General features: G+C 38.7%; 1 protein-coding gene across 1 annotated transcript in view; it reads left to right on the plus strand.

Moving 5' to 3' along the window:
- Window positions 1-26,229, plus strand: part of PTPRO (protein tyrosine phosphatase receptor type O) — a 149,148-nt gene that overhangs the window by 75,288 nt on the left and 47,631 nt on the right. The window contains 6 exon segments of the mRNA XM_071732992.1: window positions 8,627-8,900; window positions 17,501-17,659; window positions 19,385-19,537; window positions 21,182-21,628; window positions 22,596-22,757; window positions 25,597-25,796. Of these exon segments, the coding sequence (XP_071589093.1) occupies window positions 8,627-8,900; window positions 17,501-17,659; window positions 19,385-19,537; window positions 21,182-21,628; window positions 22,596-22,757; window positions 25,597-25,796 (1,395 nt within the window).

Raw genomic sequence — 26,229 nt, forward strand, 5'->3', positions numbered from 1 at the left:
CATTTTAGTGCCTAATTCCCTTTAAATTCACTTGGAATTATGGAACAAGGAGTTAGACCCCTGAAATAGCACTTATCTTTAAGTTTATTCATTGCTTCTGGCCTTTTTTCTTCCAGTACATAGTGGGGGCCTACAGGAAAGCTTGCATGGGGCTTTTCACCAGAGAGGATTGTGACAGGACAAAGGGTAATGGTCTTAAACGGAGAGACGGGAGATTCAGGTTAAATATTAAGAAAAAATTCTTCACCATGAGGGTAGTAAGACACTGCAATAGGTTGCCTAGGGAGGCTGTTGATGCTTCCTCCCTGGAAGTGTTTCAGGCCAGGTTGGATGAAGCGTTGTGTGAACTGGTCTAGTGTGAGGTGTCCCTGCCCATGCAGGGGGGTTGGATCTTGATGGTCTTCAGGGTCCCTTCCAACTCTAACCATTCTATGATTCTGTGATTATGGATTAACACTAGGAGGAGGGCAACAGAAAATCTTCTTCTTTTTTTCCATTTTCCACTAAGTTGCTTTGTGATTTCAAATGAATTATGTAACCACCTTGGGCTCCAGTTTCTCAGATAAACAAAAACTCTTCCTCCCAGCTGTGCCGTTTGTACAAAATGTAAATAGCAAAGCATTGGTATTTTGTCTTTAAGAAGTAGTTCTCTCATGTACATATGAAGGGTATTTATACACCCTATCAATTAAAAATTAAGGCAATTTGACCTTTTTAGGACTCAGAAAGCTCATTCTCTATACCTCTGTCATACTCCCTGCCAGAGCATGTAAAACAAAGTTCAGCTGACACCAGTCCAGTTCATCTCAGCAGCACAGCAGTGATGGAACACGTCATGGTCACTGTTCCCTCATAGTGCAGCATTAGTCTTCACATTCTGTTTAACATCAGGAATTTTCTATGTGACTTTCTAATGTCACCTTTCAGCATCAGTAGCTGTTCAGAAGTTGTTTCAGCGTCAGAAGTCCATATTACAGACTTCTGTCATTTGCACAAGTGAATCCATAATTTTGGAGTTAAAGGACTGAGGAGCATGAATGAATTTGTCCTTCATCATTAGAAACGCATCTCTTCCAGTATTCCTTCTACTCTCCCACAGGGCACTTTGAAATGTAAGACACCTCAAAGATCATTTGATGTCATGGAAAGAGAGATTTCTTTCTAATAATCTAAGTTCTTCAGAATCTACATTGATTTCCCACTCACTCTGCCCTCTCCCTCAGCATTTTCCTGGGGTTATCTCTCTCTCCTTTCCTCTGTCAGTTGATAGGGTTCCTCCTCAGCTGATGGAGAATATGTATAATCTTAGAATGCAGATCAGTTAGGTCATTGTTCCTAGAAAATTATATTTCTTTTCCTTTCCCCCAGTTTCTCCATTTCAGAATTATCAGAGGATACATTTAACATGACCTCATCTTCCTCCCTGGCCTATGTAAAATTCTGAACATTTTACATCTGTTCAGGTAGAAATTTGCTTTCACTTCCTCTCCCAAAGGCAGAGAACGAGTATTGACTGGACATCACTACAAAGGCCAGTTTGGTAGGGTGAAGGGAATTAATGAGTCCTGTGCCCTTTTTTGTTTTCTGCTGTTCACATACAAGCTCAAGAGGGAGGGAAGATGCATTTTAATAAAAGCCCATGGTTCATCTGGCTTGCGTATGTGTTTGGGAACATCCACAAGGGATGGAAGAACTTTAGTGGCAGAGGTTCCATAGAGGTGTGAGTTGGAGAAAGGGAGTGCGTTCATACTTTCCTTCAGAAGAATTATGCCTTTTGACATAATTTTAGTACGAGAGAGAAACTAAAAATCTAGAATGGAGAGAAAACAAACTGTCTGCCTGATTGTGAATTCCTGTTGTATTTGGGGTGTATACATGCATTTGGGATCTGTATGAGAGAGAACAGTCATCCAGGTCATCCATGAAGTTCTACCCTAGTTGTAGACTTTGTCAACATCAAGGTCTGTGAATCACTGCTTTGGTTTTGCCCTCTCCAATTTGAGCTAGAAAGATGGGATGGAAGTGTATATTCAGCAATAATTTATTAAATTTTGCATATGCTAACCAGGTGATACGTAAAAGGTATTAGCCTTGCTGAAAGCAAACATTTCTTTTTCATATATTTAGCATTCTGGCATTTACTTACTGCTGTCGTAATAGCAGTTGACAGTGTCAATAAAGATTTCCTTCCAGATTATTAACTTCAGAATGGTAGCAAAATGTTGTGGATTGTATATACAATATTGACATTTGCTTAAAAAAACCCACCCTCCTACTCTGCATTTGTGTGCAGAGAGTGGAAAAAAATCCTGTCGCTTTAAAACTGTCTCCCAGAGAAAAGAAATGTTGAAGCTCATTTATAAAATATGACCAGCAGGCTGCTATTACTGGCTTTTTGAGGCTGAGAAGAGCAACAATGCTGAGGACAATATTCATAGAGCAGAATGCCAGGAATGGTCTGTTAATGTGAATCAAACATCATAAATTATTGAGAACTACTACATTTCCTATCTTTTATCCTCTGAAAATGTTTCTTTTTACATGGAAGATTGTCAGGATAAGGGTTTCAATTTCTCCCATAGAATATTTTTTTCTAAAGAGCATTTATTAAGGGAAGTTCTTTGCAGATCTTGGGGAGAAGTGTAGATAAAAACAAAAGCCCTGGAATAAATATCCTTTCTTTCAAGAAGTCTTTACATTTTTATTACAAATCTGTCACATTTTTGTTCACACTTTTGAAGACTCTTTCAAACAATTCTTTCCCTTGTAGACAACACACAAGCCTGTGTCTGCTACCAGAATTCTATGGAACATGTGGAAAGAGTAGGATTTTTTCCCTAAATTCTGTCGGGATGACTTTTTTTTTTTTTAAAAAAAAAGTTAGGAGCTAAGACAGCTACCTATTCCAAAAAAGCCTTAGTGTAGGGCAGTTTATCAGAGAGGGTTTTCCTCAGGTCATGGCTGCTTTTTCTGGGACTGCTTATATCCTTTTGTGAAAACAAATTAGGTTCAGTCACATGAAATGCTTTTTATTGAGAGCCTTTGAAACAAGATTAAAGAAGATGGGATGTGAAACATAAATTGTGTAAGGTTTGCTGTTGCAACATTTAGTAGAAAATACTCTGAAGAGCAAGAACAGAGTCGTAACAACAACAGAAAAAAGGTATTTAGCTGAGCCAAATAATATAGTAGTGATGGAAGCAATGTAGGAACCTGAAGGGTCATAAGGGTCATCTAAAGTAAAATTGCTTCAAAACACATCTAAGTTGTGTTAAATCAGACTCTATTGCCTCCTCTAGATGGGGATTTGCACCTGATGAGAAGGGAGTTTCATGTTTTCCCTATCTATAAATGACTGGAAAGTGTCTGGGATCTTCCCCAAACTGCAATGTCTCTATCCTGCAGAGAGGGAGAGCCTGCAGAGAGAGACACACAGAGAAAGAATTTTATGAAATACAGTAAATTATTAAAACAGTTTAAATAAACCAGAATTTGACTCTGTTCCCTGCTCACATGAAGCAATAAAGTTCTAACAAGTGCATGGTAGATTTATTGGAGATAAGATTCCAATTTTTTAACGAAAAGTAATTTTTACCATTTTTATTGTAATTGGTCTTCCGTATAATTTTTCACTGCCAAAGAGAAAATATATATTAGGAAGCTGGTGCAAAAATCCTGTGATGTGACTTTCGTGTACGTTTTGCAATACAGTTTATTTTATTAATCTTTTTTAATGTGCTTTCTGTGGAAATACCACTGCAAGACTATAGCAGAGGGCAAGATTCTGAAATCTGGAACCTAGCCCTATCTTTATTTTCAGGCTTTAACTCACTGCAGCCAGTGACAGAGACCTGCAGGGATTTTGCCAAGCTTGGAGCATGGGCCCTTTGGCTGCTCAGTGCACTCTTAAAAGTAATTCAGATCTCTGATGAATCCACAAGTATTCTGTCTGAAAAGGTCATCCTAGCTTTCAGTCATTCCTCTTAAGTACCTAAAATTAAGTAAGATAAATATTGGTGAGAATGAGTCATCGTGTGATTTAGAAATTAACATTATTGGCTACCAGAACAAAATATATATGGGTACAGTAGAATCATTCACAAAAATAACCAGCAGGCAGTCTGGATATAGTGTTCAGTGTTTCCATATAATACTTATATCGGTGTTATTTTTGACCACCATTAATCAGTAAGTGATCAAAATGGTACCTTTGCCTTAAGAAGTAGAATAGCTTTAAAATTTGTACCTGCTTTGGGATTTCAGATACCTACTTTTAAAACTCTGTAAGACTTCACGATTTGCTCTGTAAGAGCTGACAGAAGCCAGATTTGTTCAGGGTCTTAAGTTGTACTTGACTAGCATTGGATGATGTGATCCATGTGATCCAGTACTTTAATTTTACAGAGCTGATGAGCATCCAAAGCTCCTCTTAGTCAGCAGAATGTGTAACTACTTGCACTTAATTGGGTTCTGGCCCAGTGTGTTTCATAGTAAGGCATTCAAAAGCTAAAGTACACAAAATTAGTAGCTGCTTTGCAACTTATCTGTTCCTCTTGTGTGAAACTGTTATAAGGAAATAAACTGGGAATATAGACTTCTGAAAGGAGAATTCCAAGCTCTTGAGCTCTGCTGCACACCGTTTATTTTCCTATTATTCTTTGAATATTGTTTATTTGACATGTTGTATATCTCCTCACTTCTCCCTCCTTTTTATTTTAATTGAGTCCTGGTTATTGGTTGGAAATTCTCATGACTCATCCCTGTGCTGGAAATGACTGAACAGGCATCATGGCATGGGATTTACTTCATCCCACATACCTTTTTTTTTTTTTTTTTTTTTTTTTTGTGAGCACTTTATTGTGGCATAAGCTCCTAATAATAAACTAAGAAGGAAGTTGGAGCTAATCATTTGGTTCTGAATGCACAAGCCCTGCCAAAATTCCCCACAGGCATGAAACAGCCACTCAGGCTGTGACACCAGCAAATTAAATCCTGGAGATAGCTGACCAGAAGTAATGAAATGTGTATTTACCATACTGATGCTGTCAGTCCTAAGACACTGTGGCTTTACAGTATAGTTAAGTGGGGCATGTTTGTCACTTCCAGCAGTGCTTAGAAAAAATATTGAGGTTTTTTTCCTAGCCTTCTCAAAATCACAAGCCCAGTGCTTGCTGGTAACCCTCACCTCATACAACATGAAGAACAGGATGCTCAGAACAGTCTGTAAAACACTGCCAAGGTGAAATCCACATCCCAAAGGATGTGATCTCCTCTTAAGACATATAAATTGGCAAGCCTTTTTATTTATCCCTTATCTGCCTCTTCATTCTATAAACCAAATCTTAGAGCTGAATTATTTCAGGAGCCAGTGGATAATAAAGAACAGATGCCTCCCATAAACTGTGTCACACGCATGCAGTTTAAAAGTTTGACCAGTGATAGGACAAGGGGTAATGGGTGTAAATTGGAGCATAGGAGGTTCAAGTTGAATATCAGAAAAAATTTTTTTACTGTAAGGGTGACAGAGCCCTGGAACAGGTTGCCCAGGGGGGTTGTGGAGTCTCCTTCACTGGAGACATTCAAAACCTGCCTGGACACGTTCCTAGGCGATGCACTCTAGGTGGCCCTGCTCTGGCAGGGGGGGTTGGACTAGATGATCTTTCGAGGTCCCTTCCAACCCCTAAGATTCTATGATTCTATGAAAAGCCTGGGCACATACAGGTGTGTGGAAGAGAGCCACATAATCACTGAAAAGAATAGGTACCACTCAAGAGAGGGATGCATTGTGCAAGTGGGCACAGACATGGGATGGATGAGCCCCACAACTGCTAAAGAGACATCACTCAAAAAAATGCCTGCTCATCATGGCAGCAGTGGTTCACAGCCATCTGGACTCGGACACGCAAAGGAGAAAGGCCATCATTTCACCATCCCCACATGCTCAGGACATAAAGGGCTCAGAAAAAATTTACTTTGCGAAGTTAGGTGTTGTCATAGGTAACAACACCATCTGATCTAGAGGTTTCTAGGTATTTAGCTAGCAGAGGCATGTTATGCTAATTGTGTGAGAACTATTGAAGGGATCATTTACTGAATGGTACTTGCTGTGAATTCAAGAAAACATTGCAAGGGGGAAAATGAAAGTACAGTCTTCAACATGGTTAATACAATACCCATGGAAGGATCAAAGAATGAACTCGCTTCATATGAGCAGTCTCTCAAAGCATCTAATTATATCCTAGGAATGTCTGAAACTCTGCAATTATATACTTAATTTCCAGCTGTACTTGATTAACATCACAAATGATTTATAATATAATCAAATACAGGGTACTTGCTTTGATCTATTTCTTGGCATGTATAAATTTGTGGGGCTTTTTTTGTGTTTTTCTATAGCAAGGTAGGTACATTGGGCTAGCAAAGGGGAGGGAAGGCTGGGATAATATTAGAGATAACACCATTCTCTTTCCTCTGGGAAAGAGAAGCCTCTAGTGAAGCATTCAAATGGAAGTCTATGGAAGGTCAAAACCCATGGACTTCCCTGGCACTTCAAGCTTAATTTGTAGAAATAACCTTGCTGGATCAGGTCTGTCTTTTCTCACTTATTCTTGGAATACAACCATGCTTTCTGTGATACAATAGCACACATGCTTGCAGAAAGCCAGACTCGGGGTGCCTTCCTTCTGTCTTTCCATGTCAGGAGGACTGAAGTAGGAATCATTTTATATCTTCTTAGTGAGAGGAGAATGGGGAAGAAGACAGATGAGAGAAAGTGTACATGGTTTTGACCAGATGGAAACATAATCCCCAGTTCAGGGCTTGAATATGTGTGGCTCCAGGTGCCATAGCAGTATTTAAGGCAAAATACAAACACCTGAAATGTGGTATTTTGATCAACTCATGGGTAAGCCTGTTGAATACAGCTGAGGCTAAGGAAAACACATGGAAACATAATTGTAGTTTTAAATTCCCTTTTAAATAACCCTTTTGGAGAAATTGCTCTGCCATCTATGAAAAATTACCCAGACTTACACAGCAAAGTATTCATCCATAGATAACATTGGCTCATATAATTTTAGCAACTTAAAAGTAATTTTTAAAATGCTAATCAAAGCAAATCTTTAATCAGCAGCTGAAATGGCATTGTTTTTAAACTTGTGCTTGAAGCTGTCTAGACTGGCTATCCTACTTGGGCTGGACTTACTATACACTTTTTACCTTTTTCTCATGTTGGGCCAGATGGGTGGGTTTGCTTGGGTCCTTTCTTCTGGGTCCTGTGGTTTTGACTATAGGGTGATACAACCTGAGGTAAATGATGAAGTCTCAAAGCCCAATGATAAAAGCATAAATATATGTAAAACTGCTTAAAATCTTAAAGTCCTAGAACCAGTTCATCGTTCTTGAGGGTTTTTTTGGGGGTGTTTTTGGTTGGTTGGTTGTGGGTTTTTTTTCCAAGGCCAGGAGCTGGCAATGCTGTATGTGTGAATTCCAAACAGGGAGCCTGGCTCCTGCAACATAAACGCAAAGATTATTTTCATGGAAGAATCCTCACTAAACAAAAAGAAGAAAGGAGATAGCTAAGCTACTAGAATGAGTCTCAGAAGGAGGTGTCCTGTCCCTTTGGTACAGGAACAACTTGACTGAATGGATATGCTGCAGACTAGCAGCCCTGCCCTCTAAATAGGGCTCTTAACCTGGGAAGTATGAAGGAGGAAAAGATACCATGGAGTTGGGAATTGAAAATGTCAGAAATTAAAATTTTCACTGGAGGTAAAAAAATTCTGTGCAGCAGCATGGCCTAATAAGATATATAAAAAAAGACAACTCTTGATTAAAGCTTGAACTTTTCCGTCTCATTAATTACCATGAATCCTGTAGAGACCAAGTGCTTCTTGCTGGCAGCTGGTTTGCAATTAATAAAAAGGAAAGTGTTTTCAGCTGGCAATGGCCTACCATGCTCCTGATATATGAAAACAAGGTTAAATTGCTCCTTTCTCTCTCCTACTAATAAAAGAAAGATTCAAAATTAAATGGCATAGCTTAGGAAATGAAAAGTGCCAACCACAGCCATGGGCACAGTGCTTAGAGCTGCTTATCACCTGGTACTTCTTGGGATAGGCATATTTGGAAAAGCTTGGTCAATGCCAAAATTTATTGTTCAGTTGCTGGCTTTCAGAATGTATTTCACAGAAGTATATATGATGCTGTTTTTGCAAAATAAGAGTCTTGATTTAATCACCTCTTCCTTGGGAATTTAAATGAGTTACACTTTGTGGCTTTATTGGAAATCATGTCACCCCTGATACCATTTTTAATCTCATCCTTCTGCTCTACTCCACCTTCTATCAGGAAAGAATGGTGGAGAATTTGTTCCTTGGGATGTGAGGGATGGAGTAGCCAGAGCATCAGTCAGTACAAGGCAGGAGCCAGGCTCTGCTGCACAGACTGGTCTGGTAATCAGTGCCTTGTGGACTTCTGAAAAAAATTGTCAGGATTTGGTGTTAGATGCAGCACATGGAATGTAACTTTATCCCAAATGTAACATGAGTATTTTATGAGCAAGAGAAACGGGTAAAAATGAAAAAATAGATTTTACTTCAACCAAGTCTTTATTCTTGTCTTCTAGAATGCAGAACCTTTCCAGGTTACTGTCCGAGAAGACAATTGTATTGTTGTCTCCCTGGAAGCATCTGATGTGGTGAGCTCATCCTCTGTATATGTTGTGAAGATAGCTGGAGAATCCAAGAACTACTTTTTCCAGTTCGAAGAATTCAATAGCACTTTACCTGCCCCCGTGGTTTTTAATGCCAAATACCATGGCCTATATTACATAGTTACTCTGTTGGTAGTGAACTCAAATATGGTTTCCAAGTCAGCAAGATCAATCACTGTGTTAACCAGTAAGTAATACCTTATTCTTTTTTATTTCTGTTTCTTCTCTTTGTGCATTTTTTTTGCTTGTTTTTTTTTGCTTGTTGTTTTTTTCTCCAGAAGTTGTTCTCGTGGAGAAGGTTGGGTGGGGTTTTTATTGTTTTCAATAGGGCCTCCTTGTGTGTAGGATGAATCCCTGTGTGAGAACAGTAGGGAATATGTGTTGAGAGGGATTGTGAGAGAAAATTCACAAGGTCTGGGCAAAAAAAAGGGACAGCTGTGGGTTTCACCTCAGTGACCCTTCCCAAACAACATCTGGAGAGATTTAACATACTGAAATAAGTGATGGATGAACTCCTTTTCAGATGTTCATCCTACACCCTTTGAACTAGGAGTTCCAAAAATCTAGTAAAAGGCATAAAATGTGTTGACATAGATTTTATTGTAAGCACTCCTGTTATATGGTGAAATACATTCTGGTTTAAATGTTATAACAATGTTCTTTGATTGCTAAGATACTGAAGCAATACTAAATTTGGAAAGCAGATAGTAGTCACCAAAACCATGTGTTTCTGCCAGTATAACTGAGGTTTCTCTGATGGAGACTACATTTGTAGTAGTCTGTCTCTCACTACCCACTACCTCCAGGTACACTAATCCTGGGGGAGAGCTGTGACTTTTTTTTTTTTTTTTTTTTTCCTCTGTCATCATGCAAAGCACCACAGATTTTTTTATGATTCCTGCCATATTGCTGGCTCTGCTGTTGCTCCAGAACTGTTGCCGTGTGCCAACCTGAAAACAATTTGTAGAATATAAAATCATTTTTTCAATCTGGAAGACAGATTCCAGAAAAAACAAAAAAAATTATTTGGATGGAGGAAAACAAATTTTCAGATTTCATGATTTTTTTTTTCCTATTTTTTTTTTTCTTTCTAAATGACACCTTGGAATCTATGAACAGTTTTAGTTGTCTTGCAGATGAGGAATTATTATGATTTTGTGTACTAATATTATTCTGTCAATGGAGAAATGCTCTCCACCTTAATAACACCTTAAGGCATATTACAGTAGCCTCATGCACTACCAAGTGAGGTTCTTCAGACTTAAAAGTAACCAGATTTTGCATCATCTGTATGTTCTTCAGCCATTTCTGGTGTGCTCAGGTTGTGCTCTGATGAGGAAAACTATGAAGGGTCCAATGGGAAAAGCCTGGTGTTGTTGGGAAATGCAAATTTTTCATATGTACATATGTACATATCTACAAAACCATCTATTTGTTGCAGAGAGTTTAAGGGTTTGTAAGCAGCCTGAATTGCCTTTCCTTTGACTGCACTAACTTTGTAAAGTAGTATCTCTGATCCAATTCCCTGTTTTATAGTATGTTTGTTTTCTTAAAAGAAAACAATGGAAGCATCAGATGTTGGATACAATTGAAAAAAAAGCCTCACTGTGCATTTCCAGTGGGTTTTGAATGCACTTGCAGTCATGCAGCAGGTTCACTGCTGTTTGATTTCCAGAGCCCACAAAGGTCACTGGTAGCAGGCGAAGGTGTGATCCAGGATGGCAGATGGAGCACACACTCCTGTGCAGGGGATCTCTGAAGGAAGAAGGGAGCCAGTGTCACTCAGCCCATCAAAGCCAGCCCCAGACTTTCCATTTCTGGCTCAGGGAGTTTCCACAAGCAATTCCTGAAAGAGCGTGAGGCGGATGGCTCCGAGGGGCATATCCCACCTCACTCCCCCTCCTCCAAGGCGTGACGATGGCCTTTCCGATGGAAAGGAGCCCACCCTTTTTTCACCACCTGTCTTGTGCAGGTGTGCTGGCAGCATCTCAGGGTTTCCCACTGTGGCCTCTGCTGCTCCCCCAGGCCTTGGATGGAGCAGTGACTTTTGGCAATGGGCCAGTACTGCGAGGGGAACTCATGTACCAAAAAGGGAACAGCGGCTTTCAGTGGTTTTGTCTCAATAGAAAGAGAGCCAGGTTCATGGAGAAGAAAGGGTATTCCTGCTGGGAGGGTTGAAGGGTCTTGTGCTGAGCACTAAAAGTATGCTGGAAATGGTGAGCTCTGCAAGGGGAAGGGCCCAGTGTCCTTCCTACCATTTCCTTCCCGGCAGACTGAGGGATGCTCTGTCATCTTACTCAGCTGGTAACAAAGCCCATCTTTAGGAACACAAAGCTACCAAAATTGAAGTAAATTTGTAATGAAAAGACAGCGTGGCAGGCTTTTTAAGGTACATTTCAGGACAGTTCTTTTAAGAAGAGATCTTAAGTCGTTTAATGACCACTGGCTTCTACAATACTGCATGGGGTGATTGTTGGCTTTCTTTTCTTTTATTATTTTTCCTCTTACTGGTATTGTGCGCTGCCTGTCTTAAGTCATTTTGGGACTTAATTAACTCGATTTTTTTTGGCAAACAATAATTAGTATACATTCATATTTTTCATTATGCCATATGCTTGCTCTGCCTGCTTAACATTCTTAGTGTATTTTAACCATGCAAAGACATATAACTGTCTAATTTATTTCATCTGTATCTTACACATGAAAAAAGTGGCACATTGCAACTAGCTTCCAGGATCAAATTAATTCCTGTTCTAATTTCATCAGTATCAGGAGAGCTTTACTAGTGGCAGATTGGCCCCATTCATCAGGCCTCCACAAGATAAATTAAGCAGGCTAGCCAGTGATGCCAGTGTGATTATTCCCAAGGCTGTACTTTGGTATTTTGCAACAGTTTTCTGGGATTTCCTGATGTCTGCAAGGGAGCTCATGCAGGAAAATGTAGTCTTTCAACTTGACCATATGCTGGATATCTGGGTTTCACACAGAGCAGTGTGTATCCAACTTGTGTATGTCAAAATGAGATCAAGGTCCTTCAAAGATCTTGCCTACTTAGAAATTCAGTGAGAGTCATGAAAGACCTCTGCTTTTTGATGGTAAATTTTGATGACATTTCCTTTCTCCTCTTCACACCCCTCAGCAATGTGCTGCTGCTCAGCATATTGGCATGGAAAAGGTATATATCTTCAGGGGTTGAAACTTCATCTCGTTTAAGTCTGGTAGTTTATTTGTCTGTTTCTTGACAAATTTTACCCCTCAAAGATTTCTGTCCAGACTGGGGGAAAAAAAAAATGTTTTCCCAAGAGAAAGATGGCTTAGAAGTTAATGAAATATTTTTGATACATCATATATATGCATATATAATCGTATATGCATGAATCCAAGTAATTTTATATGTGCATTAATACATACATACAAAATTATTAAATACCCTTTTTTTTTATATTGGATCTTCTCTGCAAGACTGAAAAATTTATTTTTAGCTTGTCTCTGGAATAATTTCAGGGCTTCCTCATGTTAATTGAAACACCACAAACTGTAGACTTTCCCTGTTTAGGTTCTGTAGTCCAGATTGTTGTAATATTAAGTAGGAACTATTTGCTGAAATTTTTTTTTTTTTGGAGCCCAGGGGTTTTATTTATCAGCTTGAGCACCATATCCTTGAATTGGCTCCTAAGCTGGGACATTTGAAGGATAAGATGAACAGGGCACATTCAAATCTTAGATGAGAAACCTGTAAAATAGAGTTTGAACACAAAATAGCACTTTTTCTTCTGGTTCTGTAGCAAAGCTGTGTTCAGCAATTCGGGCTCAGTACTTCACTGAAGAATTAAAACTGAAACCCTAACCACTTATGAAAGATCCCTGTGATGGTATTCACAAGAACATGTGTGTGAATCTTGCCCTCCTAGCCAGATTCCTCTGAGTGCTATTGTGTTGTCCCTGTCAAAATGATTTCCTTCCAGTTTTCAGTCTGTACAATATTAGATGTAGTTCTGGTATATAACACAGTTATTTCAAGCCTGCTTTCTTCTCTTGGAGTTTTGGATTTTCAGAGGGACTGAAATAACTCCAGAATTTATATAATTAATTTAGTGTTTTTCACTGTTTATTTGAAATGAATTTCTACCTTATTGCTAACTGGTTTTGAAGTAGTTTACAAGAGCTAATGAAGAGCATGGATGTTAAATGAGTGTCTGACATTCTTACTCCATTCTCCATTTTCCCAGCTTGATATCTTGTTTTATTTATCCCAGGGTGACTCATACCCAAACAGCCTTTTGTTTTTATTTTTATTTTTATTTTTATTTTTATTTTTATTTTTATTTTTATTTTTATTTTTATTTTTATTTTTATTTTTATTTTTATTTTTATTTTTTCAAATTTGCAGTCATTTGTTCTTTTTGTTTTGAGGGAAAAAATGCTTTTTACATTTGAAGGAAAAGTGGTACATTACAAAGCTATTGTGTGCTGTAGTAAAAATGTGTCTCTGCTGGGAATTGGAGAAATCAGGATCTCTGAGGGTAATTAAGAGCAGCTCTGCCTGATTTTTATTTTAGCTTATGATTGGGAATTTTGAATGGTAAATGTCTCATTGTTTCAAAGCCTATGATTCCTTACATAAATCACTGTAAAATATATTCCCTTTAGGGAGAGTTCTACTTCTGTGTCTTCTACAAAAAATATTCTCCTCAAGAGACCAGTGGGCTTGCTGCCTGGACTCTGGTATCTTCAGCTCTCAGAAAGTAATTGGCATTAGAACTAGTTAATGCTTGGTTGTCCCTGTGCCAGCTGCTGAAGGAAGTGATTCAGCAGCTTGAATCCTTTCCTCTGGCTCATTAACAGATCAGAACTGTTGAAGCAGGAGCTTCAGAGGTTTTTCTTCCCAATGAAACGTAAAACTTAATCCTTTCGTATTTTCCTTACTGAAAGGGTGATGCGGAACATCTTGAAAAAGTCTGGTTATCCCTGGCAGCCCCAGTTGTGAAACTTAACATAGAAGGATATCTAGGTCCCTCAGTGTTCAACTTTCCCCAGTGAAAACATTGTTATCCCCTCTTTAGGTTGAAAAAAAAGCCCTCCTTCAGAATCAAAGAAGCAAAAAGAACTGCAACCATCTGATTTCCTGCCATAATTTCCATTGGAAAGGTCATCAGAAATATTTGCCTAAGTCTGTTATAGAACAACAGATAGGCCTTTGTTCTTGTGACAGCATTAATTTTTAATTCGTATTTGCTTTATTATTCATCCTGTGTAGGCATCTAGAAATTGCAGTATATACCATCATTACTCAGATTCTACATTGTCTTACATTTCACTTTCATAAGCAATAGCACCTTGTCTCTATTACCTGTCATAAACTTAAAGTTTCTAAAGTATCAAGGAGCAACTTTTTATTCTCAAAAATGGTTGTTTTTTAGCAATGGGTAAAATGATTCCTAAAGTTTATGGCATAATGGAAGCTCTGGCTATGATTTGCTCCCAGTAACTATATGGATATGTAATGAGTATTGTCCTGGGAGAAAATGACATAATTCAGATCTTATTCATGTGAATAAAAGGAATTGCCCATGGGAGCTAGGTCATTCCATTAATACAGGTTCTTTTTAAAAAATGTCATGATACAAAGGTAAATCATGATTAATTTGGGTCTGAGTGTGAGAAGTGAGAAAGTTGATCTCAGTTCCATTTCAACTACTCATGTGTAATACTGTATGTAACCTACCATAGTAATCAATCATTAATTCAGTCTGTGGACTGACCCAATCTACAGATATTAATAATAAATTAATCTGAACTGTGAACTGGAATATAATACTTATTTTCAATGTACATTTTTTGCCTCCTGAACTGCAAATGTTAGTGTATCTGGCACCAGTTTAATGTATTAATGAAGTACTTAGCATCCAGAATTTTCTAGGGCATTTGAGCAAGAGGTTAATCACTTTTATTATGCTATCTTGATGTCTGTTCAACGATAGCTATGTGCTAAATACAAAATGCCTCAAAATCCAAGAGAAACACAGAAGTTAAGTTTCCCATAACCAGATGTAAAAGGACAGCAGTTCCTGTGGGAGCAGCAGATTGTGAGACACTAAGAAAAAAAGAGAAATGTAGGTCTTGATCCTGCAAGCTTGTTTATATGAAATCCTCAAAGTTCTTTCTGTAGTATGACTTCAGACGTTGTAGTGCAGAGCATTTATAAAGCTTTAAATTTTATATTACACTTTATTCAGGCTATTTCGTAACCACCACAGAAATCTGTGAGAATTTGGATCCTAAATACTGAAAATTGTAAAATTAAAAAAAACAGACTGCTTATGCTCTGTATTACACATGTAGTTAGTGAAGAGTGACATTTTACATATTCTGGGAGTTTAATAAATATAGGACAGTTATTAAGTGAGAAATAGAACATGATTTTTATCTGCTGAGTGTCCTTTTAATTTCACAGTGTACAGATAGCTTTTGATGTGAAGATTTGGTGCTGAAGGAAGTTAGATAATGGAAGAATCTTTAAATTCCATTATATTGCTCATGCTACTCTGCTAACATCAGTCATGAGCAAGGAGAGGATAGTAAGGGGAAGATAACAACCAGAAAGAGAGTCTGTGGTGATTACAGCCTAATTCAATTATTGGTTAATTAAATCAAAGCATCAGGAGGAAAAGTCATTTGGCTTAAGAATGAATATAACTTCCATCCATTATTTGATTTGTTGTAGGAAGGAATAAATGGTGTAGTTTAATCACTGACTGAAGTTTCAGTAATTCTTTCAGAAATAAGGAGACCTCAGATGTGAATGAGATAGTAGAAGAAAGCCCAGGGCACAACCACTAACATGAAAGATGACTGCATGTTAGACTTGTGCTATTTAGAGATTGTTATTGACATTTAAATTACTATTGTGTGCTGTCTGAGCTGTGATATGAACCCTCTGGTCATGTGGATAGTCAGATCAACTGTTTATTTCAGAATAGGCAACGTGAAAAGCCTCAGCAGAAAGAATAGTGTAGGCTTTGTTTCCTGTGAGCTGCTTTATTCCTATTTATTTCTAGGCTATCAGGAACTGTCAGCAAAATCTTCACAGATCTCATCACTGACATGCCCTTAGTATATTTGTATCTACAAGACTGGGAGTTTCTCTTCTAAGTGGCTAACATACAAATATACTGATATTTACCTGAAGCTAATGAAGTCTCTTTGCCATGAGAAACAGTTTAACAAGCCCACACCATTGCATTCCCATGCTCTGACAAAGTTGAAAGTGGCCACTCAGCTTCTTAAGACTTGGGGGAAAATTCTGTTTACATCTCTGGCTTTTGTTCTTACTTGTTTTTTCTTCTCCACTTCTCATCACATCTGGAAACCTACTACTGTGGTGTAAATACTGTGCTGGTAATGGGGATTTAATTTTCACTTCCACTACAGTCTTTCTTTTCCATCTTTGATTAATGTATTCCACCTCCTGTGGGGTAATTCCACTTTTCAAACTGATACTGGTCTTCCCTTTCATCTGCTCTTTCTCTTGCCTGTTGTGACTGTATGGTCTTTGGGGAAAAATATTTTATTAGTTTTTCTCCAGGGCCTACTGCAGCAGAACTTCGAGCTCAAATGTGTCCTCTAAGGCCATGCTAATGAACAGCCTGGTTTTTCAATCTATTCCCTACAATGAGCAGGAACTAAAACAATACCATAATGCTTATAAGGAAGTAGGCATAATTACTGAGGGTGTTGTGTAGTAACTCCATTAGAATGTTAGTATGACAAATTTCAACTATCACTGCAACTTTGTTTTGATCGTGCAATTCCTTGTCAAGGAGAGCATTGAGCAAATGAGTGCTTTTTTATTATTTCCTTTTTTGTAGCTAAAGGATGCTACAGCAAATTGTGATTCTTATTGTTAGCAGCAATCCAGACTCACAGCTGCAGTGAATTTATGCAGTTTCCTTAGCTGAGGGAGCTACACTGATTTAGATGCCACATCACTGGACACAGGGTTTTTTTTCTTACCTTTTGTAGCCCACCTGACTCAGAATTCAGAGCCCTAGATCAATATTTCATCACCTCCTTGCTGTGCACAGGAGGTTTCCCCAATGCCCTCCAGTAAAGTACTTGATTTTTCTTTACCTGAGTTGTTCTGTAAAATAACAGCAATGGTACCACTATATTTTGTAGAAGTTTGGTGTGCATAAATACGTTGAAGGTAGTGGCCCTCACAGATATGGGAAGAATGGGGACTGTGTAATAACCATGAAATAAAAAATGAGTATGTATCAAAATAGAAAATCTTAATTCAGGTAGCTTCCTTTGGCCATTATGTTGATAAACTTCTCAGCTAATCTTAAAACATGACATTTAAACTCAAGCTGTGAACAATTTCAAATGTTTTGTTTTGTTTTGGATTTTTTTTTCCTGGGCACTTTCAAGTGATTGGCAAGCATTAAAGATCTTCCTGGAGTGATGACTGTGAGTGCTTAAATAATAACTGCTATTTCAACCTTTTTTATGCAAATAGAGAATTTATTTTCTATTAAAGTGTAAGCATCAAGAACATAAATACTTTTTTTGGGGTGAATACACAAATATTTGTTTTGACAGTGTCCCATGTAGCTTTGCCTGAGACTTCTGTTAAGCCCCAGATATCCTGCAGATGTAAGAGTGTCTGTGCCATGCCTAGAAAAACCATTTGTTTCATGGGTGGTATTATTATGTGTGAATAACTCTGTTGGCCTATTATTCTGATCCTTTTTTGCTTTTTTCCCCTATTATTTCTGTATCCTTTAGAACCTCTTCCTGTGAGCAGTGTTTCTATCTATGATTACAAACCATCTCCAGAAACAGGAGTGTTGTTTGAAATTCAGTACCCAGAGAAGTACAATGTTTTTACCAGGGTAAATATAAGCTATTGGGAAGGAAAAGACTACCGAACGATGCTGTACAAAGGTAGGAGGAAGCTACTCCACTAAAACTTCATGCAAGCTCTGCTAGAAACATTTTAAGCAGTGAGTTTATGTGTGACTTTGACATGTACTGGTTTTGTATGATGAAGTAAGGGATGGTTCTTCTAACTGAGCTGCTGGTGTGCTTTGGATTTACACCTGCTTTCCATCCTCGTTCCAGTGATTCTTCCTTTCTTTTGCATTTTGCAGGAAGGCTGGGTGGTATGGATTTTTTTCAGTCAGTTCTGAAATTAACTTGGGAAGGGATTTCCAATTTCTGGTGCTTCCAAATAAGCATTTACACTAAAATACAAAAAAAACTTTCCACCATTTTTTTCTTCCTTGCTGCTCTATGATCCAAAACAAAAAGGAAAGAGCTCCAAAACTCACTGCTAGTAGTGCTGTGCTGTATATGTATATGTAGCATTCAGTATTGCCTCTGAGCTAATAAACCCTGCTGCATACTATACATTTCAGTTTTCTTAAAATAATCTAATCAAGGGCAATCTATCTAACAATCAAGACAGTCAGTCTAAACAATTTAAACAACTAATCTCATCACCTGAACAGTCTCACAGGAGCAAATTCCGCTTTCTTTTTTGTTTATAACTGAACTCCCTTTGGCCCTGCAGTATAGCTTAGAGCATATAATGTTGAAATGGGCCAGTCCTATGGAAAATGGGCCCGTCCTATGGAAAACATCCGAAGAGGTGAGAAAGGCACCTGCATACTCTTTAGGTCCTGAAACCCTGGTGGTTTAATATTATGTAGTGGCAATAAAGTGCCTTAGAGCAATCCCATAGGTATTAGATTGAATTTTAGGCACTGAACTAAGGCTCCCAAAGTAGAAATGTTTTCGCTGTAAACTCCTCTGAAGTCAGCAGAGGGAGATACACACTTCCAGAAGGAGGTCAGAAAATTTTGGAGTCTCTGCTTTAATACGCAGTGGGGCTAGAAATCACATTTTCAATGCTGTTAAGTGCCAGAGTCGGGTAGGGTGATTCTGGATCACAGCACAAAATATAGGGTGACCCCTTTCTAGAGAACAAAAGGGATACCAGCAATAATTTTTGTCTTCTACAGCTAATACATGGTTTCAGGGGCTGTAGTGCTGCAGCTGCTACTAAATCAAGAAGCCAGCCTCAATGAAGAGAATCACCAATCAACTTGCAGGCTCCTTCCCACATCCAAATATCCCTGAGCAGCTTCTCTTTAGCCCACACATGTGCTGGTGGTGGATGTGACCTCAGTACTGCCAGTCATGTGGTGGATGGGCCCTTAGAGCATTTGCTCTGAATGTTGTGCCTCAGTCAGCAAAAGACCAAGGAGGCTTTTGCGTGCCACAGTTAAAGGTCTGCAGAAACTGTCAGATGCTCTTTGAGACATTTGGGGTCACGTGGAACAGGTTGCCAGAATCAGTTCCCTTTCCTGTGAAAAGTAGTGCGTGTTTCTTGTGCTGCGTGGTGTTTGAGGTTTTTTTTTTTTCCATGTTATTGTTGTTTCAAAGTGGCTTTGACAGCCAGGAAAAATGTTGGCAAACTGAATTATTAGGATTTCATGTCTCTGACCAGACTGAGCAATGTTTAAACATCTGAAACACTGCCAGTTCAGCATGTGCAGTTGCACTATCGGATAGAGAATATTTAATGCATTTTCCTCTTCTTTTTCCTTCTTTTTTTTTTTTTTTTTTAATATATGTATTTTATTTTCTCTTTTAAACCTTCTGCAGATTTTTTTAAAGGTAAAACAGTTTTCAATCACTGGCTGCCTGGTATATGCTACAGTAACATCACATTCCAGCTGGTATCAGAAGCAACCTTCAACAAAAGCACACTAGTGGAATACAGCGGGGTTCAGCATGAGCCCAAACAGCACAGAACAGGTGAAAAAATTTATTATGTACCATTTGCTCCAAGTCTGTATAATGCTTTATTTTCTGCTGAGGTGGGAGGATTGATTCCATTCTCTCCACAAGAGAATGATCTCCATGTGGACCAGCCCTAGGAGCTGCTCCTGGTGAGGAGCATGGAAGGGAGGATGCTGTGGCTAGACCCTAAGGTTATGTGTACAATACAATGCAAAGGGAAATTGGCATGAGTATTTCTGTTATAAAACTTGCTTTTATAAGAAAATAAGTTGTTTCATAGGAAATATCCTAGGCCTTGTACTAGGAATTAGTTGTCAAGCCACAGGAATAGCTGCACTGAGCATGCCATTGATCTGCCTCTATTGGTCTGTCTCCTTGATCAGTGAATCATAGCTAAACTGTTGGAGAAGGCCTTCCTCATTGTGCAGTCTTCTATTACAGAGAAGAATGTCATAGTCGCCCCACTTGGCAGCCAATTTATGCCCTGAAGCATGAACTTTTAATTTCCAAGACAGCAATGTTGCAAAGACTGAAAATTGCATTTGTTCAGGTTCCAGAACTAATTTAATTTGGTCCTGGGACAGTGCCCAAAACTTTTCTGTTAATCTGTTGGACCACAGGCATTTTGCAGGGTCCAAAGTGAAATGAACCAGTGGTAAAATCAAAAGGCCAGATCTTCAGATGAATACACTGATGTTCCATTTTCTTGGACAGAGCAAAGCCAACTGATGCCAGCTGAATTCTGTCTGAAGACACTAAGTATAGTTATCAAAATATTGAACCATAAAAATGCAAGCAACAGGATCATATTTTTTCCTGCCTGCTGCCCTCCCATACCTCATTCCTCACATAACCTGCAATGAGATTGTAGTCTCTGGCTTTGTATTATTTGCCATGGCTGGGACAGGGGTGGTGAACAAATTGGGGGTTTGTAAGGTGCCAGCTTTAAAGGTGCCAGTCAAACTTGTTTGCAGAGGCTACTTGCACTTTGTGTAAGGGCAGACAGACAAGCAATTACAGTGGGACAGACAGAATGCTGTGTGCTCACCTCCTGGCATAACTTAAAGTAGCTTCTTTGCGTGCCAGAATCTTGTCTTCTGGAGACCCAGGTCTTAAGATCAAGCTTTCACAAATATTAAAATTTAAACTGATGTTTAATGTTTGTGGAAAGGTGGCTGCTGAAAGCATACGAAAAGCCCTACAGCAACGTGAAGGTCATACTTTCAAACTATGAGTTATGTCATACATTAGTTTTAAATATTTTTCAATTCATTTCTGGAGAAGTATTTTTTTTCCCATGGTCCAGCTTTCTCAGGAAGACCTAGACAATAAAATTAGTGAAGATCTACTCTTACAAATTCCCACCTGACTAGCCTTGTTGTCTATAGTGGCAGTGAAGTCTTACTGTGACTTCACATCTACTTTTCTTCCTGTTATTCTTGAATATTCTGTGCCTTTACACTCATCTTCATCCCACTAGAATCAGTTCTGCTATAAGTATTTGTAAGAGAAGGGAGAATCTTAGTAAGAACAAGTTATTTCAAAATATCCCTAGGTGCATTGTTTCTCTGCAAACGATTTATTTCTCTGGGAAATTAATATATTGTGAAGGTGCAGGAAAGGTACCTATTAAAATACTAACCCTTGCTTTTCTTTTAGCTCCTTACCCACCTCGAAACATTTCTGTTCAGATTGTACCAATCAACAGAAACAACTGGGAAGAGCACAGTGGGAATTTTGCAGAGGAATCATTCATGGCACCACAAGAAATCATAAGGAAAGAAAAACTAAGCCATTTTTCTGACAAACCACCTGAAATTCCATCAGCAAACACATCTGCAGCCTGGCCAGGTCACCGCTATAACAGCACTGAGGACGAAACCACGTCGCAGCCGTACTTGTGGTCTAATGAAGCTGAGTCGTCAGAGGGTGAAGAGGAATTTGCCAATGCAGTTTCCAGTGATTATGAGGCCAGTGAAGCCAACACTAGTGGAAAAGTCACACCAGAGCCCCCTTCCTTCCTTCCTGTACAAATGGTGCTGACGTGGTTACCACCAAAGCCACCTACAGCGTTTGATGGTTTCCATATCAATATTGAAAGAGAAGGTAAAGCAGAGCCTTTATGCCCTTCTCATACTTTTCTGTAATTCCATTGGTGGGTTTTCTCCTTTACCAATTATTAATTACCTACTACTATGGTTCAGAGGGATTTGTTAGATCTGTATTTCTTGACAAGCATCTAGTTCTGGCTGGGTGTCATAAAAGTAAGGTAGGAGGGGTAAATCTCTTGTTAATTTTTTCTTTCTTGTTATACAAGATTTATACTACTGTAAGTGTTGCCTCACTGTACACTGCAGTTGTAAATCCATTCTGGCATCAGAGAAAGGAGAAACAAGTGGATAGAAATTTGAGACACAGAAGGTACATTATACCATGTAGTTTTGTCTGCCACTGAGAAAGATTCTCTTGACTGGAAGGGACATGGTGAAAAGATAGTCTAGCTTCAGATTAACAGCTGTCTCAGGGGACAGCTACCAAACAGATTCCTTAGGTCACAAGGAGGCTATGGTGGAATATAGGGAGATATTTCAAGTGATGGGGCTGCAAGAAAATCACCATGTTTCTTAAGGTTTTTCTGTTTTGAAATCTATGTTATACAAATGCCTTCTTGATCCTGACAAGCAGATTTTGTAAGCCTTCCCATACTGAAGGCAAATACCACTTTTTGTAGAATAGGAATGCAATAGATAGAATACCAGAAGCTTCTTTTCATCCAGAGTGTGTTTTTTCACTTGTACAATCATGGCAATCCTATTTAACCATCCCTTCTGCAGAATGAAAATTTGGCCCAGGCTTACTGTTCCTCTGCATCTTTATTGCAACCTTGGTCATTAATTGCTCTTGTGCTGATGGTAAGAAATAAAACTACCCACATAAATCTAGTCTTTTTGGGTACTTTTTAATTCCACAGCAGAAACAGTATTAGCATTTCTGATATAAATAATTTTCTCAGTGGCTGAAGCCTTTCAAATTTCAACTAATTAACATTTCTTTTTTCCCCCTTATGATTTAGAGAACTTCACGGAATTTTTGACAGTAAGTGAGGATACTCACAAGTTTGTTGCTGAACTGAAAGAACCAGGAAAATATAAGTTGTCTGTAACAACATTTAGCTCCTCTGGCTCTTGTGAAGTTCGGAGAAGTCAATCAGCAAAAACACTTAGCTTTTACATCAGTAAGTATCTCAACAAATCTATGTTTTTGTCCCAGACCATTATAACTTTAATTACAGAATGTGACTTCAGTGTTAGATATTGCATCTGTTGCTGGGTCAGAAGAGTCTGGTTGTACTGATATTCCCTGTGCCAGAGAAGGAAATATATTGCATATATGTTAGATATTATATCCATGCTGTCTTGGCAGAGCTAAGAAATGAGAGCAGATGCATTCTACAGAGTCCTTCTCGGTGTTCAGAAGTGAACTCGATGAAAGAGGTTCCCCTCTTGCATCTTTCCAAGACAGGATTTAATTCCAAGAATTAAATTGGTGGTTATAGGCATTCTAGAATATTCTTACCTTCCTTGTTCCTGGGGGCTTGGTGTCCTGTGTTAGGGATGAAGGACACCTCAGGCTGAGAGGGTGGGAATTACAAAATTAAACACTGAACTCTGAAATTACATGGTCTCTGAGAGAACACGGTGCAAATTACAGTAGAGGAAATAGTTCAGCCTGCTAAATTCAGAGGAGAAAATGTACTTTATTATTATCCTGTAGAATCCCAGAGGTTTTTAACTGCTGATTCAGTAAAAGACAAAGTAGTAATACAGAATTGTGTAAACTGATAGGATGATTGACAATTAGACCAGCAAGTGAGACAGGTGTTAAAGAATTCAGATTATTATTCTTCTGACGTCTGTGGTCACCTCTGGACTTTTTTCAACAAAAGGAAAGTGATGTAGCCTATAAAATGCCCATACAATGAGAACAGGGAAATATTTGCAGCACTACACAGTTTTACATAGGGGGGAGGATAGTGTCTCCTCCAAATTATGAATGCTGAAGCAACACATGGTAGCTAAGACTGGCAGAAATATTCATATTAAAAGGTAATGTACTCAAGTACTTAAGTACATTGCTAACAAAAAATGTGTCTTTAGTAGCTCATAACATTTACAAATACTATTTAGGCTTAAATTCATTGTAATTCTTGACTGCATGTTACTGAACTACGTGGAGGCTCCTATCTTTTAGCACCTTTACAACTGAAAGAAATTACTTGGAAAACAGAGAGAAAAGGGGAAACAGGACACGAGAGAAAGGGTCTCTACAGTTGTGATTTCAGTGTCAGGTTTATTTTCGGAATAGTTATTAGAAAAGCTATATGGAAAGCATTAAAATATATAAGTAAATAAATATATGAAATAAATTATATAGCGTTGCTGTAAGTACCAAATGTTATTCCAGTTTACATAGGGTGTCTTATTTCTATCAAGTGATATGCAGTACAGTGACTTCTGTGAAGTCTACAAACTGGGGACAGAGTCCTGAGAGGAACTGGAAAATATTAATCCAAAGTGTAGATGTATGGATTGCTAGGTTAAGGAGGAACTTGGATCTCATTGGGTATAATGTATTAACATGTTACAGAACTATGAGTATTTTCATTTTACATGTAACACAGGAGGGTATTTGTGATTTTGGGTATTGTCAGTTTTTCAGCCTTTTAGAACCAGTGTGGATTCTTGGCAGTTATTATACTCATTTTGACAAACACAAGAGCCTTCATACTTTTGATAGGTTTTAAATGTATTTCTAGTAATACGACAAATCTGAGATGTGCACAAGTACTCCAAAGGTGAAATTGCTTTTCCATTCCTCTTTATGAATCTGATCAAGTAGACTTTTTGTTTGGGCTGTGATAGGAGGTAGCTCAGTTCCCTTAATGCCCATGCTGAAAAAATTTCTGAATTGTAAGAGCTATGTGTACCTCCACTGGCTCCAAAGATGAATCTAATGATCCAGTTCCTCTTTTTACCTGATGTAAGTGTGGGTAATGTAGGTGTGGGTCTGCTGTGATGAATAAATTTTGCTCACAGCTTCTCCCTTATCTTATACTTGTAGCATTCAGTCAGTGAATAAACTTGTCAAATTACTACCTTGTATCATACAACATTTTTGTTAAGCACAGATAACAGTCTGGACAGTCAAATCTTATAGTCTGGTCTTACACCAAATTCTTGTTCTGGGATTTGTTTTGTTTTCTCAATAAACATAAAGCACCATTAGAATCCTATGGAGGAAAGAGATGTCAAGGAGAAAGCTGTCACAAGTGTCACTGACAAGTGACAAGAAAAGCTGACAATTTTAATAAAATCTGAAATTTTGACCAAGACTAGCTGAAGTTATTTTCCAAATTGTTATTTTATCTATATTCAAGCCTGTGCTCTCTACTAAGTGCTTCAAAAAGTCTGATGCAGAAAGAGGTTCTTAACTGTGATGGCTGCTGTGAGCTTGATTGTCAGGTGTCAAGCCTGTAGTACAATTGTTAATGCATAGAGAGGTTAAAATTTTTTTTGTGCTTGCTCTTTAATATTTGTCAATCATCTTTACATTACTTGATATGACCACTTCTAAACATTCCCTTGGAGCAAATCTAATATTGATGGGTGTTTTCTGGTAAGCAACAGAACACTGCCATCTGAATTTTTTAAAGAGTGACATTTTCTGTCAGTGGTAAAGCCCCATCCCTGGAAACATTCAAGGTCAGGTTTGCCAGGGCTCTAAGCAACCTGATGTATTTGAAGATGTCCCTGTGTATTGCAGGGGGGAAGGTTGGAGATGACCTTTAAAGGCCCTTCCAACCCAAGCCATTCCATGACTCTGTGTTTCTAGGAGAAGTAGCATCAACCACAGGCTTCCCAGAGGCTTCAGTCATCTCTGCCTGAGGGCTGTGGTGATGGACAGCTGTCAGTCCAACCTCTTTCAGTCCTAGTAAATAATCCTGTGAAAGCCTTAACTAAAGGGCCTCAAATGCATAAAGTGGTTTGCTCACTTGCTTTTGATACGTGTCCCAGGCCCCACAGGTGAATGGATAGAGGAGCTCACTGAAAAGCCCCAGCACGTGACTGTCACGGTGCTGAGCTCCACTACTGCCCTGGCATCCTGGACAGCATCACACGAGAGTGCCAGCAACAGCACCATTGTGTCTGTGGTCTCCCTGACCTGTCAGAAGCAAAAGGAAAGTCAAAGGCTTGAAAAGCACTACTGCACTGAGGTAAGGGGCAGAAGCTGGAGCCTTTTCAAATAGAGAAATAAAAATTGTTAATGACTCTGCAATTTGGGATTGTCGTGGTCAAGGACCCTATCAGGCTTAGGGATGCAGAGCGTGGCAGTAGGTTCCTCCTTTCTGCAGTCTAAAGGGACACAGCTGATGGGACACAGCACTCAGGAATGAAAGCATGCAGTGAACCATAGTGTTAAAACTATACTTTTGTTAGAGTGATTGTGGCCAACCCTTTATACAAGCCTGAAACTTATGTTGACACTTTTGAGACATTTTTGTTGCAGTAAGATAAAATGGTGCCATATCATAATTACACTTGGGTGTATACAATAATACGTTTGTATTAAGATCACATGCATGATTATCACCCATCTTGCATAAATTCTTTCTCAGGTGTCCTACATATGAACACAGAATCTGACTC

Source organism: Heliangelus exortis, chromosome 1 (assembly GCF_036169615.1).
Source record: "Heliangelus exortis chromosome 1, bHelExo1.hap1, whole genome shotgun sequence".
In the NCBI taxonomy this organism is placed as follows: Eukaryota; Metazoa; Chordata; class Aves; order Apodiformes; family Trochilidae; genus Heliangelus; species Heliangelus exortis.